At 47.5% G+C, this 15861-nt stretch overlaps 1 protein-coding gene across 1 annotated transcript in view; it reads right to left on the reverse strand.

Moving 5' to 3' along the window:
- Positions 1-15861, reverse strand: part of LOC137373152 (collagen alpha-1(XI) chain-like) — a 612019-nt gene that overhangs the window by 107114 nt on the left and 489044 nt on the right. The window contains exons 56-57 of the mRNA XM_068038011.1: positions 6548-6601; positions 1151-1204 (exon numbers count right to left, since the gene is read on the reverse strand). Coding sequence (XP_067894112.1) covers positions 1151-1204; positions 6548-6601 — 108 coding nt within the window. The remainder of the gene's footprint in view (positions 1-1150; positions 1205-6547; positions 6602-15861) is intronic.

A 15861-nucleotide genomic window follows, 5' to 3' on the forward strand; every position in this document is an offset into this window, starting at 1 on the left:
GGAAGGCATATGGGATACTTGCCTTTATTAGCCGAGGCATAGAATCTCAGAGCAGGGAGGTTATGATGGAGCTGTATAAAATGATAGTTAGGCCACAGCTGGAGTATTGTGTACAGTTCTGGGCACCACACAATAGGAAGGATGTGATTGCACTGGAGAGGGTGCAGAGGAGATTCACCAGGATGTTACCTGGGCTGGAGCATTTCAGCTATGAAGAGAGACTGAAAAGGCTAGGGTTGTTTTCCTTGGACCAGAGAAGGCTGAGGGGGGACATGATTGAGGTCTACAAGATTATGAGGGACATTGATAGGATAGATAGGAAGAAACTTTTCCCCTTAGCGAAGGGGTCAAGAACCAGGGGGCATAGATTTAAGGTAAGGGGCAGGAGGTTTAGAGGGAATTTGAGGAAAATCTTTTCACCCAGAGGGTGGTTGGAATCTGGAACGCGCTGCCTGAGGAAGTGCGAGAGACAGGAACCTTCACAACATTTCAGAAGTATTTAGATGAGCACTTGAAACGCCATCGCATACAAGGCTACGGGCCAAGTGCTGGAAAATGGGATTAGAATAGTTAGGTGCTTGATGGCCAGCACAGACACGATGGGCTGAAGGGCCTGTTTCTGTGCTGTATAACTCTATGACTCTGACTGAAATCGAGAGATTTCTGGAGACTAATGACATTAGGGGATATGGGGATAACGTGGGAAAATGGCATTGAGGAGGATGATCAGCCATGATTTAATTGAATGGCGGAGCAGGCTCGACAGGCTGAATGGCCTACTCCTGCTCCAATGTTCCTATGAGGCTTAGCGAGTTGCTGCAGTGCATCTTGTAGATGGTACACACTGCTGCCACTGTGCGTCGGTGTTGGAGGGAGTGAATGTTTGCAGATGGGGTGCCGATCAAGTGGGCTGCTTTGTCCTGGTTGGTGACTTTTTTTGATAACTCTGATCTGAGAGAGATAATAAATCATTGGCCCTTTTCCCTGGCTGATGTAATCTTTTCGATATCAGGTGACACCCATTGATTGCGTTTAGTTTAATTCTCTGTACATCTGCCTGAATATTATACATGTGTGATTTCTGACCTCAGCACAGCAAGACTCCAGTGCCAGAAACTATGAATGAAGTGATGGGAATGTATTTCCTTACCTTTGCTCCTTTATCTCCTTGTCTTCCTTCAGCTCCAGCAGCTCCGTGAGGTCCCTACAGAAAGGAAGAGTGGCATTCAATTAAAGCAGAATGGATAACCAGTACAGATTTCACCCTCGATGTCATCAGCAATTGTGAGGTGGAAATAACATTACATTTTAAAAGGAGAAGTATTTTTTTCTTGAAAAGATTCATTGCTTCCTTGCAGTTAATATTTGGGTTGGTCAGACACAACGTAATGTCTGATACATCATAATAACCGTCTTGTAGCGAACTCTACTCACGCCAGATCCTAAATTAAACAAATCAAGCACTCTTTCCCCAGATACACAGATTGAGCATAGAATATCACATAAATAAACACTTCCATTCATTCATTGAGGATTCCATCCATTTGCTTTCCATTTTAGCAATTCACCAGAATTTTTATGTTTTAACTCAATCTCCTTCGATTTACTGTTATACATTTAGATACACCTGAATCAGTAGTTGCCATGGGGAGATATCGCCTGAGTCCAACTATTCATTCAATCATTTCACTGTGAAATATTTATTGTGATGTTTATTGCTGCTATTTTACTTCTCTCACTCGTCCTCCTCACTGGAGAACAGTTCATAGCTCCCTCACCCGACAACTTACATTTTTTCAGCAGCCTTAATGTCCAAATGTGCTTCATAGGAGTGCAAATCAAGCAGAAATATGACACTAAGCTACACAAGGAGATATTAAGACAGGTGACCAAAAGCTCAGTCAAAGAGGTAGGTTTTAAGGAGCATCTTAAAGGAGGAAAGAGAGCGATGGAAAGGTTCAGGAAAGGAATTCCAGAGCTTCGGGCCCAGGCAGCTTTTTAAAAATTCATTCATGGGATGTGGGCATCGCTGGCCAGGCCAGCATTTACGGCCCATCCCTAATTGCTCTTGAGAAGGTGGTGGTGAGCTGCCTTCTTGAACCACTGCAGTCCATGTGGGGTAGGTACAACCACAGTGCTGTTAGGAAGGGAGTTCCAGGATTTTGACCCAGCGACTGTGAAGGAATGGCGATATAGTTCCAAGTCAGGATGGTGTGTGACTTGGAGGGGAACTTGCAGGTGGCATTTGCTGCCCTTGTCCTTTTAGTTGGTCGAGGTCGTGGGTTTGGAAGGTGCTGTATAAGGAGCCTTGGTCCATTGCTGCAATGCATCTTGTAGATGGTACACACTGCTGCCACTGTGTGTCGCTGGTGGAGGGAGTAACTGTTTGTAGATGGGGTGCCAATCAAGCGGGCCGCTTTGTTCTGGATGGTGTCGAGCTTATTGAGTGTTGTTGGAGCTGCACCCATCCAGGCAAGTGGAGAGTATTTCATCACACTCCTGTGCCTTGTAGATGGTGGACAGGCTTTGGAGAGTCAGGAAGTGAGTTACTCGCCTCAGGATTCCTAGCCTCTGACCTGCTCTTGTAACCACGGTATTTATATGGCTACTCCAGTTCAGTTTCTGGTCAATGGTACCCCCTAGAATGTTGATAGTGGGGGATTCAGTGATGGTCATGCCATTGAATGTCAAGTGGAGATGGTCAGATTCTCTCTTGTTGGAGATGGTCATTGCCTGGCACTTGTGTGGCACGAATGTTACTTGCCACTTGTCAGCCTAAGTCTGGATATTGTCCAGGTCTTGCTGCATTTCTACACGGACTGCTTCAATATCTGAGGAGTCACGAATGGTGCTGAACATTGTGCAATCTTCAGCGAACATCCCTACTTCTGACCTTATGATTGAAGGAAGGTCATTGATGAAGCAGCTGAAGATGGTTGGGCCTAGGACACTACCCTGAGGAACTCCTGCAGTGATGTCCTTGAGCTCAGATGATTGACTTCCAACATCCACAACCATCTTCCTTTGCGCTAGGTATGACTCCAACCAGCGGAGAGTTTTCCCCCTGATTCCCATTGACTTCAGTTTTGCTGGTACGCCCACCAATGGTGGAATGATTAAAATCAGCATTGGACAAAATGCCAGAATTGGGGGAGTATAGAGATGGCGGAGTGTTGTGGGGCCGGGGCAGATTACAGAGATAGTGAGGGGTGAGGTCATGGAAGGATTTGAAAACTAGGATGAGAATTTTACAACCGAAGTGTTGCTGCACCAGGAACCAATGGAGATCAGCAAGCGCAGTGGTTGATGGGAAGTGAGCCTTGCTGCAGGTTAAAGATCTCTGCACTTCTCTGTCCCCCTTTTGGACATTCCTTAAAATCTTTGACCAAGCTTTAGGTCACCTATCCTAATGTCTCCTTATGTGGCTCGTTGTCAAATTATGTCTGATCACACTGCCTTGGCACGTTTTAATTCATTAAAGGAGCTATATTAATGTATCTAATTCTGGACACCACACTTTTGGAAGGATGTCGAGGCCTTGGAGAGGGTGCGGAGGAGATTTACTGAAATGGTTCCAGGGATGAGGGACTTCAGTTATGTGGAGAGACTGGAGAAGCTGGGATTGTTCTTCTTAGAGCAGAGAAGGTTAAGGGGGAGATTTAATAGAGGCAAATTAATGAAGGGTTTTGATAGAGTAAATAAGGAGAAACTGTTTCCAATGACAGGAGGGTCAGTAACCAGAGGACACAGATTGAAGGTAATTGGTAAAAGAACCAGAGGGGGAGATGAGGAGAATTTATTTTACACAGTGAGTTGTTGTGATCTGGAATGCGCTGCCTGAAAGGGCGGTGGAAGCAGATTCAATAATAACTTTCAAAAGGGAATTGGATAAATACTTGAAAAGGAGAAAGTTACAGGGTTATGGGGAAAGAGCAGGAGAGTGGGACTAATTGGATAGTTCTTTCAAAGAGACAGCACTTTTTAAAAATTCATTTATGGGATGTGGGCGTCACTGGCCAGGCCAGCATTTATTGCCTATCCCTAATTGCCCTTGAGAAGATGGTGGTTAACTGAGTGTCTTACTCGGCCATTTCGAGGGCATGTAAGAGTCAACCACATTGCTGTGGGTCTGGAGTCACATGTAGGCCAGACCAGGTAAGGACGGCAGATTTCCTTCCCTATAGGACATTAGTGAACCAGATGGGTTTTTACAACAATCGACAATGGTTTCATGGCCATCATTAGACTAGCTTTAATTCCAGATGTATTAATTGAATTCAAATTCCACCTTCTGCTGTGGTGGATTCGAACCCCTGTACCCAGAGAAATACCCTGGGTCTCTGGGTTACTAGTCCAGTGACTATCACTACGCCCTGCACATACACAATGGGCTGAATGGCCTCCTTCTGTGCTGCATCATTTAATAAAACTCCTCCGACAGTGAACAAATGAGGAAGTACTCATTATGTCCCAGAAGTAGGCAGACAATTTAACAGCTCATTTGCACCCAGGCTGAGCACAGGAAGAGCTTTAATCATTATTTATCTACACATTGTGATTTCAGGTGCTGTGATTGAAATGGAAAATGCTGCACAGGATCAAATACTAATTGACCAGTTGAGATTGTAAAACTCTGAGTAAGGAGCAAATTGCTGAGAGACTGACTCACAGCTCAGAGCTATTAAGTATTAAATGCATTTCCCAAAGGCGTGTGAGGATGTGGAATTAATTTCAATGCACACTACTGAAAAAGCAAAATGATTTACAAGAAATGAGAATATTTCACAGTATTTACTGTGAATTTCACAGAGTATCACATTATAACCAGCACATTTATACAGCACCTGAGCTCAAACGTCCCAAGATGCTGCAGAGGAGTGTAAATCAGACAGAAACTCTAACACCGAGTCACATAAGCAGATATTAGGAAAGTGACCAAAAGATTGGTCAGACAGGTTTTAATGAGCATCTTCAAGGAAGAAAGCAGAGTGGAGAGGTTGAGCGAGAGAATTCCAAAGTTAAAGTTTTGGGTCAGTGACCCTTCTTCGGAACTCACTGAACCTGAAATGTTAACACTGTTTCACTCTCCACAGATGCTGCCAGACCTGCTGAGTATTTCCAGCATTTCTTGTTTTTACTTCAGATTTCCAGCATCCGCAGTATTTTGCTTTTATTTAACATATCTTAGAGGGTTGTGGCACTGGAGGAGATTAGAGACCAAGGAGGGGTGTAGGGGCTGGAGGAGGTTACAGACATAGGGAGGGGTGTAGGTGCTGGAGGAGGTTACAGAGATAGGGAGGGGTGTAGGGGCTGGAGGAGGTTACAGACATAGGGAGGGGTGTAGGTGCTGGAGGAGGATACAGAGATAGGGAGGGGTGTAGGGGCTGGAGGAGGTTACAGAGATAGGGAGGGGTGTAGGGGCTGGAGGAGGTTACAGACATAGGGAGGGGTGTAGGTGCTGGAGGAGGTTACAGAGATAGGGAGGGGTGTAGGGGCTGGAGGAGGTTACAGAGATAGGGAGGGGTGTAGGGGATGGAGGAGGTTACAGAGATAGGGAGGGGTGTAGTGGCTGGAGGAGGTTACAGAGATAGGGAGGGGTGTAGGGGCTGGAGGAAGTTACAGAGATAGGGAGGGATGTAGTGCCTGGTGGAGGTTACAGAGATAGGGAGGGGTGTAGGGGCTGGAGGAGGTTACAGAGATAGGGAGGGGTGTGGGGCTGGAGGAGGTTACAGAGATAGGGAGGGGTGTAGGGGCTGGAGGAGGTTACAGAGATAGGGAGGGGTCTTGGGGCTGGAGGAGGTTACAGAGATAGGGAGGGGTGTAGGGGCTGGAGGAGATTACAGAGATAGGGAGGGGTGTAGGGGCTGGAGGAGGTTACAGAGATAGGGAGGGGTCTTGGGGCTGGAGGAGGTTACAGAGATAGGGAGGGGTCTTGGGGCTGGAGGAGGTTACAGAGATAGGGAGGGGTGTAGGGGCTGGAGGAGATTACAGAGATAGGGAGGGGTGTAGGGGCTGGAGGAGGTTACAGAGATAGGGAGGGGTGCAGGAGCTGGAGGAGGTTACAGAGATAGGGAGGGGTGTAGTGCCTGGTGGAGGTTACAGAGATAGGGAGGGGTGTAGTGCCTGGTGGAGGTTACAGAGATAGGGAGGGGTGCAGGGGCTGGAGGAGGTTACAGAGATAGGGAGGAATGTAGGGGCTGGAGGAGGTTACAGAGATAGGGAGGGGTCTTGGGGCTGGAGGAGGTTACAGAGATAGGGAGGGGTGTAGGGGCTGGAGGAGATTACAGAGATAGGGAGGGGTCTTGGGGCTGGAGGAGGTTACAGAGAGAGGGAGGGGTGTAGGGGCTGGAGGAGATTACAGAGTTAGGGAGGGGTTGCAGGAATGGGAGCCAATGTAGGTCTGAGGGCACAGGGAGTGATGGGTGAACTGGACTGATTATAGCAGAGTATAATATCACCGAGTGGCCTTGTCACCATCAGCAAACTCACAAACACTACAAGTAAGCTGGATTAAAAAGTCTGAGTTGCATTGGGTGGAAATGCTCACCCGCTTTCCAGGAGGTCCAGGGGGCCCTGCTTCTCCAGATGGGCCAGGAGGTCCCTGAAATGGAAGAAAGACAACATTTATTTTTGAAATATCACTAAAGCTGAGATATTTCAATTTTGAAAGACCCATGAATCTATGATATTGAATTACAAGGAATTTACAGCACAGAAACAGGCCATTCGGCCCATCTACATGCTGGTATTTATGCTCCACATGAGCCTCCTTCCACCCGTCTTCATCTCACCCTATCAGCATATCCTCTTATTCTTTTCTCCCTCATGTGTTTATCCAGTTTCCCCTTAAATGTATCTACTCTATTCACCTCAACCACTCCCTGTGGTATCAAGTTCCACATTCTCACTACTCTCTGGGTAAACGAGTTTCTCCTGAATTTCCGATTTGATTTATTAGTGACTGTATTATATTTATAACCTCTAGTTCTAGTCCTGTCCACAAGTGGACATATCTTCTCTACGTCTACCCGATCAAACCCTTTCCTAATTTTAAAGACCTCTATCAGGTCGCCCTCAGTCTTCCTTATGAAACTGCAACAATTCCCAATGATGCAACAATCCTGAGAATGAATTAAAAACAAGTCAGTTGTAAGTCTGTGATTTAGACCCTGACGTTTAACAGTAAATTAGAGTTTTAAAGTGTTTTAAATCTAATTTAATGGGATATATTCAGTGTCCCATAATCCACTTTAGCAGCTTCCTGTTTGAATTCAGAGTATCTGCTGAATTGAGGGTAAACATTCTGCTGCTCAGAGATTATTTGACTCTGCTGATTGTGGTGGATTCACACTCAGCCGGAGCATTGATTGAGAAAAGGACCTGTGGCGACTGAACATCCTCCCAGGAGTCACCGAACAATGACTGCAACAAACTGCAGACTTTGCAGGATGAGCTGGATTTTACAGAGTCTACATCATCAGCACTGCACCGATCGAAGCCACCAAATTACAAGAATGTAAGATGGCGCTGATTGAATTCTTTCGAGTGGGTTTGATAAACCAAGTGCCTTGCCCCGCCACTTCAGCGGGCAGTTACGAGCCAACCACTTTGGTGGTGTACTGGAGTCTCATATCAGCCCAGACAAGGTCAGTATGGCAGGTATCCTACCCTAATCCGACAGCAATAGGGCAATTACACCAGGAACAGAATTTACTTTCCAGATTTATTAAACAGAATTCAAATTCTCAAACTGTCCGAGTGGGATTTAAAATCACAGTCTCAGGATTAGAATTAGAATTAGAACATTACAGCGCAGTACAGGCCCTTCGGCCCTCGATGTTGTGCCGACCTGTGAAACCATCTGACCTACACTATTCCATTTTCATCCATATGTCTATCCAATGACCACTTAAATGCCCTTAAAGTTGGCGAGTCTACTACTGTTGCAGGCAGGGCGTTCCACGCCCCTACTACTCTCTGAGTAAAGAAACTACCTCTAACATCTGTCCTATATCTATCACCCCTCAACTTAAAGCTATGTCCCCTCGTGTTTGCCATCACCATCCGAGGAAAAAGACTCTCACTATCCACCCTATCTAACCCTCTGATTATCTTATATGTCTCTATTAAGTCACCTCTTCTCCTCCTTCTCTCTAACGAAAACAACCTCAAGTCCCTCAGCCTTTCCACGTAAGACCTTCCCTCCATACCAGGCAACATCCTGGTAAATCTCCTCTGCACCCTTTCCAAAGCTTCCACATCCTTCCGATAATGCGGTGACCAGAACTGCACGCAATACTCCAGGTGCGGTCTCACCAGAGTTTTGTACAGCTGCAGCATGACCTCGTGGCTCCGAAACTCGATCCCCCTACTAATAAAAGCTAACACACCATATGCCTTCTTAACAGCCCTATTAACCTGGGTAGCAACTTTCAGGGATTTATGTACCTGGACACCAAGATCTCTCTGCTCATCTACACTACCAAGAATCTTCCCATTAGCCCAGTACTCTGCATTCCTGTTACTCCTTCCAAAGTGAATCACCTCACACTTTTCCGCATTAAACTCCATTTGCCATCTCTCAGCCCAGCTCTACAGCCTATCTATGTCCCTCTGTATCCTACAACATCCTTCGGCACTATCCACAACTCCACCGACCGCTAATTTACTAACCCACCCTTCTACACCCTCATCCAGGTCATTTATAAAAATGACAAACAGCAGTGGCCCCAAAACAGATCCTTGCGGTACACCACTAGTAACTAAACTCCAGGATGAACATTTGCCATCAAGCACCACCCTCTGTCTTCTTTCAGCTAGCCAATTTCTGATCCAAAGCTCAAAATCACATTCAACCCCAAACTTCCGTATTTTCTGCAATAGCCTACCGTGGGGAACCTTATCAAGCGCCTTACTGAAATCCATATACACCACATCCACTGCTTTACCCTCATCCACCTGTTTGGTCACCTTCTCGAAAAACTCAATAAGGTTTGTGAGGCACGACCTACCCTTCACAAAACCGTGCTGACTATCGCTAATGAACTTATTCTTTTCAAGATGATTATAAATCCTATCTCTTATAACCTTTTCCAACATTTTACCCACAACCGAAGTAAGGCTCACAGGTCTATATTTACCAGGACTGTCTCTACTCCCCTTCTTGAACAAGGGGACAACATTTGCTATCCTCCAGTCTTCCGGCACTATTCCTGTCGACAATGACGACATAAAGATCAAGGACAAAGGCTCTGCAATCTCCTCCCTAGCTTCCCAGAGAATCCTAGGATAAATCCCACCTGGCCCAGGGGACTTATCTATTTTCACACTTTCCAAAATTGCTAACACCTCCTCCTTGTGAACCTCAATCCCATCTAGCCTAGTAGGCTGTATCTCAGTATTCTCCTCGACAACATTTTCTTTCTCTACTGTAAATACTGACGAAAAATATTCATTTAACGCTTCCCCTATCTCCTCTGATTCCACACACAACTTCCCACTACTATCCTTGATTGGCCCTAATCTAACTCTAGTCATTCTTTTATTCCTGATATACCTATAGAAAGCCTGAGGGTTTTCCCTGATCCTATCCGCCAATGACTTCTCGTGTCCTCTCCTTGCTCTTCTTAGCTCTCCCTTTAGATCCTTCCTGGCTAGCTTGTAACTCTCAAGCGCCCTAACTGAGCCTTCACGTCTCATCCTAACATAAGCCTTCTTCTTCCTCTTGACAAGCGCTTAAACTTTTTTTTTTAAGAACATTACGGCGCAGTACAGGCCCTTCAGCCCGCGATGTTGTGCCGACCTGTGAAACCATCTGACCTACACTATTCCATTTTCATCCATATGTCTATCCAATGACCATTTAAATGCCCTTAAAGTTGGCGAATCTACTACTGTTGCAGGCAGGGCGTTCCACGCCCCTACTACTCTCTGAATAAAGAAACTACCTCTAACATCTGTCCTATATCTATCACCCCTCAACTTGAAGCTATGTCCCCTCGTGTTTGCCATCACCATCCGAGGAAAAAGACGCTCACTATCCACCCTATCTAACCCTCTGATTATCTGATATGTCTCTATTAAGTCACCTCTCCTCCTCCTTCTCTCCAACGAAAACAACCTCAAGTCCCTCAGCCTTTCCTCGTAAGACCTTCCCTCCATACCAGGCAACATCCTAGTAAATCTCCTCTGCACCCTTTCCATAGCTTCCACATCCTTCCTATAATGCGGTGACCAGAACTGCACGCAATACTCCAGGTGCGGTCTCACCAGAGTTTTGTACAGCTGCAGCATGACCTCGTGGCTCCGAAACTCGATCCCCCTACTAATAAAAGCTAACACACCATATGCCTTCTTAACAGCCCTATTAACCTGGGTAGCAACCTTCAGGGATTTATGCACCTGGACACCAAGATCTTCTTTAGTAAACCATGGCTCCCTCGCTCGACAACTTCCTCCCTGCCTCACAGGTACATACTTATCAAGGACACGCAGTAGCTGCTCCTTGAATAAGCTCCACATTTCGATTGTGCCCATCCCCTGCAGTTTCCTTCCCCATCCTACGCATCCTAAATCTTGCCTAATCGCATCATAATTTCCTTTCCCCCAGCTATACTTCTTGCCCTGCGGTATATACCTGTCCCTGCCCATCGCTAAGGTAAACCTAACCGAATTGTGATCACTATCACCAAAGTGCTCACCTACATCTAAATCTAACACCTGGCCGGGTTCATTACCCAGTACCAAATCCAATGTGGCATCGCCCCTGGTTGGCCTGTCTACATACTGTGTCAGAAAACCCTCCTGCACACACTGGACAAAAACTGACCCATCTAAAGTACTCGAACTATAGTATTTCCAGTCAATATTTGGAAAGTTAAAGTCCCCCATAACAACTACCCTGTTACTCTCGCTCCTGTCGAGAATCATCTTCGCTATCCTTTCCTCTAAATCTCTGGAACTATTCGGAGGTCTATAGAAAACTCCCAACAGGGTGACCTCTCCTCTCCTGTTTCTAACCTCGGCCCATACTACCTCAGTAGACGAGTCCTCAAACGTCCTTTCTGCCGCTGTAATACTCTCCTTGATTAACAATGCCACACCCCCCCTCTTTTACCATCTTCTCTGTTCTTACTGAAACATCTAAATCCCAGAACCTGCAACATCCATTCCTGCCCCTGCTCTACCCATGTATCCGAAATGGCCACAACATCGAGATCGAGATTATTTATTCTTCTTCTTTGGCCTGCTTGTCTCGAGAGACAATGGGTAAGTGCCTGGAGGTGGTCAGTGGTGTGTGGAGCAGCACCTGGAATGGCTATAAAGGCCAATTCTAGAGTGACAGACTCTTCCACAGGAGCTGCAGATAAAATTAGTTTGTCGGGGCTGTTACACAGTTGGCTCTCTCCTTGCACCTCTGTCTTTTTTCCTGCCAACTACTAAGTCTCTTCGACTCGCCACAATTTAGCCCCACCTTTATGACTGCCCGCCAGCTCTGGCGATCACTGGCAACTGACTCCCACGACTTGTGATCAATGTCACAAGACTTCATGTCGCGTTTGCAGACGTCTTTAAAGCGGAGACATGGGCGGCCGGTGGGTCTGATACCAGTGGTGAGCTCGCTGTCCAATGTGTCCTTGGGGATCCTGCCATCTTCCATGCGGCTCACATGGCCAAGCCATCTCAAGCGCCGCTGACTCAGTAGTGTGTATATCTGGGGATGTTGGCCGCCTCGAGGACTTCTGTGTTGGAGATACGATCCTGCCACCTGATGCCAAGGATTCTCCGGAGGCAGCGAAGATGGAATGAATTGAGACGTCGCTCTTGGCTGACATACGTTGTCCAGGCCTCGCTGTCGTAGAGCAAGGTACTGAGGACACAGGCTTGATACACTCGGACTTTTATGTTCCATGTCAGTGCGCCATTTTCCCACACTCTCTTGGCCAGTCTGGACATGGCAGTGGAAGCCTTTCCCATGCGCTTGTTGATTTCTGCATTGAGAAACAGGTTACTGGTGATAGTTGAGCCTAGGGAGGTGAACACTTGAACCACTTCCAGAGTGTGGTCGTCGATATTGATGGATGGAGCATTTCTGATGTCCTGTCCCATGATATTCGTTTTCTTGAGGCTGATGGTTAGGCCAAATTCAAGCAGCCGCAAACCTGTCGGAGATTCTGCAGACACTCTTCAGTGTGAGATGTTAAAGCAGCATCGTCAGCAAAGAGGAGTTCCCTGATGAGGACTTTCCGTACTTTGGTCTTCGCTCTTAGACGGGCAAGGTTGAACAATCTGCCCCCTGATCTTGTGTGGAGGAAAATTCCTTCTTCAGAAGACTTGAACGCATGTGAGAGAAGCAGGGAAAAGAAAATCCCAAAAAGTGTGGGTGCGAGAACACAGCCCTTTTTCACACCACTCAGGATAGGAAAGGGGTCTGATGAGGCACCGCTATGCTGAATTGTGCCTTTCATATTGTCATGGAATGAGGTGATGATACTCAGTAGCTTTGGTGGACATCCAGTCTTTTCTAGTAGTCTGAAGAGACCACATCTGCTGACGAGGTCAAAGGCTTTGATGCGATCAATGAAAGCAATGTAGAGGGGCATCTGTTGTTCACGGCATTTCTCCTGTATCTGACGAAGGGAGAACAGCATGTCAACGGTCGGTCTCTCTGCACGAAAGCCACACTGTGCCTCAGGGTAGACGCGCTCGGCCAGCTTCTGCAGCCTGTTTAAAGCAACTCGAGCAAAGACTTTCCCCACTATGCTGAGCAGGGAGATTCCACGGTAGTTGTTGCAGTCACCGCGGTCACCCTTGTTCTTATAGAGAGTGATGATATTGGCATCGCGCATGTCCTGAGGTACTGCTCCCTCGTCCCAGCACAGGCAAAGCAGTTCATGTAGTGCTGAGAGTATAGCAGGCTTAGCACTCTTAATTATTTCAGGAGTAATGCTGTCCTTTCCAGGGGCTTTTCCGCTGGCTAGGGAATCAATGGCATCACTGAGTTCCGATTTTGTTGGCTGTATGTCCAGCTCATCCATGACTGGTAGAGACTGGGCTGCATTGAGGGCAGTCTCAGTGACAACATTTTCCCTGGAGTACAGTTCTAGGTAGTGCTCAACCCAGTGGTCCATTTGCTTGTGTTGGTCAGTGATTGTGTCCCCTGATTTAGACTTGAGGGTGGAGTGGGGGGGGCGATCTTCTTGATGGTTGGCCCAAAAGCTCTCTTAATGCCATCATACATTCCTCTGATGTTTCCAGTGTCTGAGGCCAGCTGAATATGACTGCATAGGTGTTGCCAGTAGTCATTTGCGCAGTGCCTGGCTGTTCTTTGTGCAGTGCTTCTGGCTGCTTTAAGTGCTACGGATGTTAACTCGCTGGGGGCTTTCTTGTAGTTCAGCAGTGCAATGCGCTTAGCGGCTATGACAGGTTCCAGCTCTTCAATATGAGATTGAAACCAGTCTGCATTCCACTTTACGCGTTTGCCATCGGTGGTCATTGCTGAGTCATAGATGGCGTCTCTGATGTGGGCCCACTTCGTCTCTGCATCTCCTGTGGGAGTGCTTTGAAGGGCTTTTTCAAGTGAATTTAGAAATTTTTCTAACAGCTGTGGATAAGAAATTCTGCTCGTGTTGATGCACGGGTGGCCCTTCTGCTTGGAGTGATTGATGGAGTGAACACAGGTTGCCTTTGTCGGTGGGAGAGGTCATCACACCTCACTGGACAGCTACCGCCCGCCTCAAACCGGGCAGCCCCCGGTCAATAGGGTTCTGTCCCGCCACAGTCTACCTGCTTTAATGGGTGCTTGGAGCCCAGGGTCGTTGCCTGAAAAGCTACTGAAAAACCACACCAAACAGCACGATAAAAAAAGGAAAGAAGGTACCAGCCCTTCGTTTTGCAAGCTGGAACGTCAGGACTATGTGTCCTGGCCTGTCGGAAGACCTTACACAAATCAACGATTCTCGGAAGACCGCCATCATTAACAACGAGCTCAGTAGACTCAATGTGGACATTGCAGCACTTCAGGAGACACGCCTCCCCGCGAGCGGATCTCTAGCAGAGCAAGACTACACCTTCTTCTGGCAGGGCAGGGATCCTGAAGAACCAAAACAGCATGGAGTGGGCTTCGCCATCAGAAACTCTTTGCTCAGCATGATAGAGCCTCCCTCAAATGGCTCGGAACGCAAACTGTCCATCCAACTGCTCACCGCCTCTGGTCCAGTACACCTACTCAACATCTATGCTCCAACACTCTGCTCCTCACCTGAAGTTAAAGACCAGTTCTATGAGGAACTCCATAATATCATTAGTAGCATCCCCAACACCGAACATCTGTTCCTGCTGGGGGACTTTAATGCCAGGGTTGGGGCCGACCAGGACTCATGGCCCTCCTGCCTTGGGCGCTATGGCATTGGAAGGATGAATGAGAACGGGCAGAGACTGCTTGAGTTGTGTACCTATCATAACCTCTGCATCACCAACTCGTTCTTTCACACTAAACCCTGTCACCAGGTTTCTTGGAGGCACCCAAGATCACGTCGTTGGCACCAGCTGGACCTCATCGTCACAAGGCGAGCCGCCTTAAACAGTGTTCAAATCACACGCAGCTTCCACAGTGCGGACTGCGACACCGACCACTCCCTGGTGTGCAGCAAGGTTAGACTCAGACCAAAGAAGTTGCATCATTCTGGATTACTAATCTCCGAATAAATCCACTACACTACTGTACCCACCCCTCCCCCACTGGATTACTGATCCAGTAATATAACCACTACACTACTGTACCCCCCCCCCCCCCGGATTTCTGATCCAGTAATATAACCACTACACTACTGTACCCACCCCCCCCGGATTTCTGATCCAGTAATATAACCACTACACTACTGTACCCACCCCCCCCCCGGATTTCTGATCCAGTAATATAACCACTACACTACTGTACCCCCCCCGCCCACTGGATTACTGATCCAGTAATATAACCACTACACTACTGTACCCTCCACCCCCCCCCCCCGGATTACTGATCCAGTAATATAACCACTACACTACTGTACCCACCCCCCCCCACCCCGGATTACTGATCCAGTAATATAACCACTACACTACTGTACCCCCCCCGCCCACTGGATTACTGATCCAGTAATATAACCACTACACTACTGTACCCCCCCCGCCCCCGGATTACTGATCCAGTAATATAACCACTACACTACTGTACCCCCCCCCAATGGATTACTGATGCAGTAATATAACCACTACACTACTGTACCCCCCCACCCCCCCGGATTACTGATCCAGTAATATAACCACTACACTACTGTACCCCCCCCCCCGGATTACTGATCCAGTAATATAACCACTACACTACTGTACCCCCCCCCCCGGATTACTGATCCAGTAATATAACCACTACACTACTGTACCCCCCGCCCCCCCCCACCGGATTACTGATCCAGTAATATAACCACTACACTACTGTACCCCCCCCCCCGGATTACTGATCCAGTAATATAACCACTACACTACTGTACCCCCCCCCCTGGATTACTGATCCAGTAATATAACCACTACACTACTGTACCCCCCCCCCCACCGGATTACTGATCCAGTAATATAACCACTACACTACTGTACCCCCCCACCCCGGATTACTGATCCAGTAATATAACCACTACACTACTGTACCCCCCCCCCCCCGGATTACTGATCCAGTAATATAACCACTACACTACTGTACCCCCCCACCCCGGATTACTGATCCAGTAATATAACCACTACACTACTGTACCCCCCCCCCCCCACCGGATTACTGATCCAGTAATATAACCACTACACTACTGTACCCCCCCCCCCCCCCCCGGATTA

Source organism: Heterodontus francisci, chromosome 8 (genome assembly GCF_036365525.1).
Source record: "Heterodontus francisci isolate sHetFra1 chromosome 8, sHetFra1.hap1, whole genome shotgun sequence".
Lineage (NCBI taxonomy): Eukaryota > Metazoa > Chordata > Chondrichthyes > Heterodontiformes > Heterodontidae > Heterodontus > Heterodontus francisci.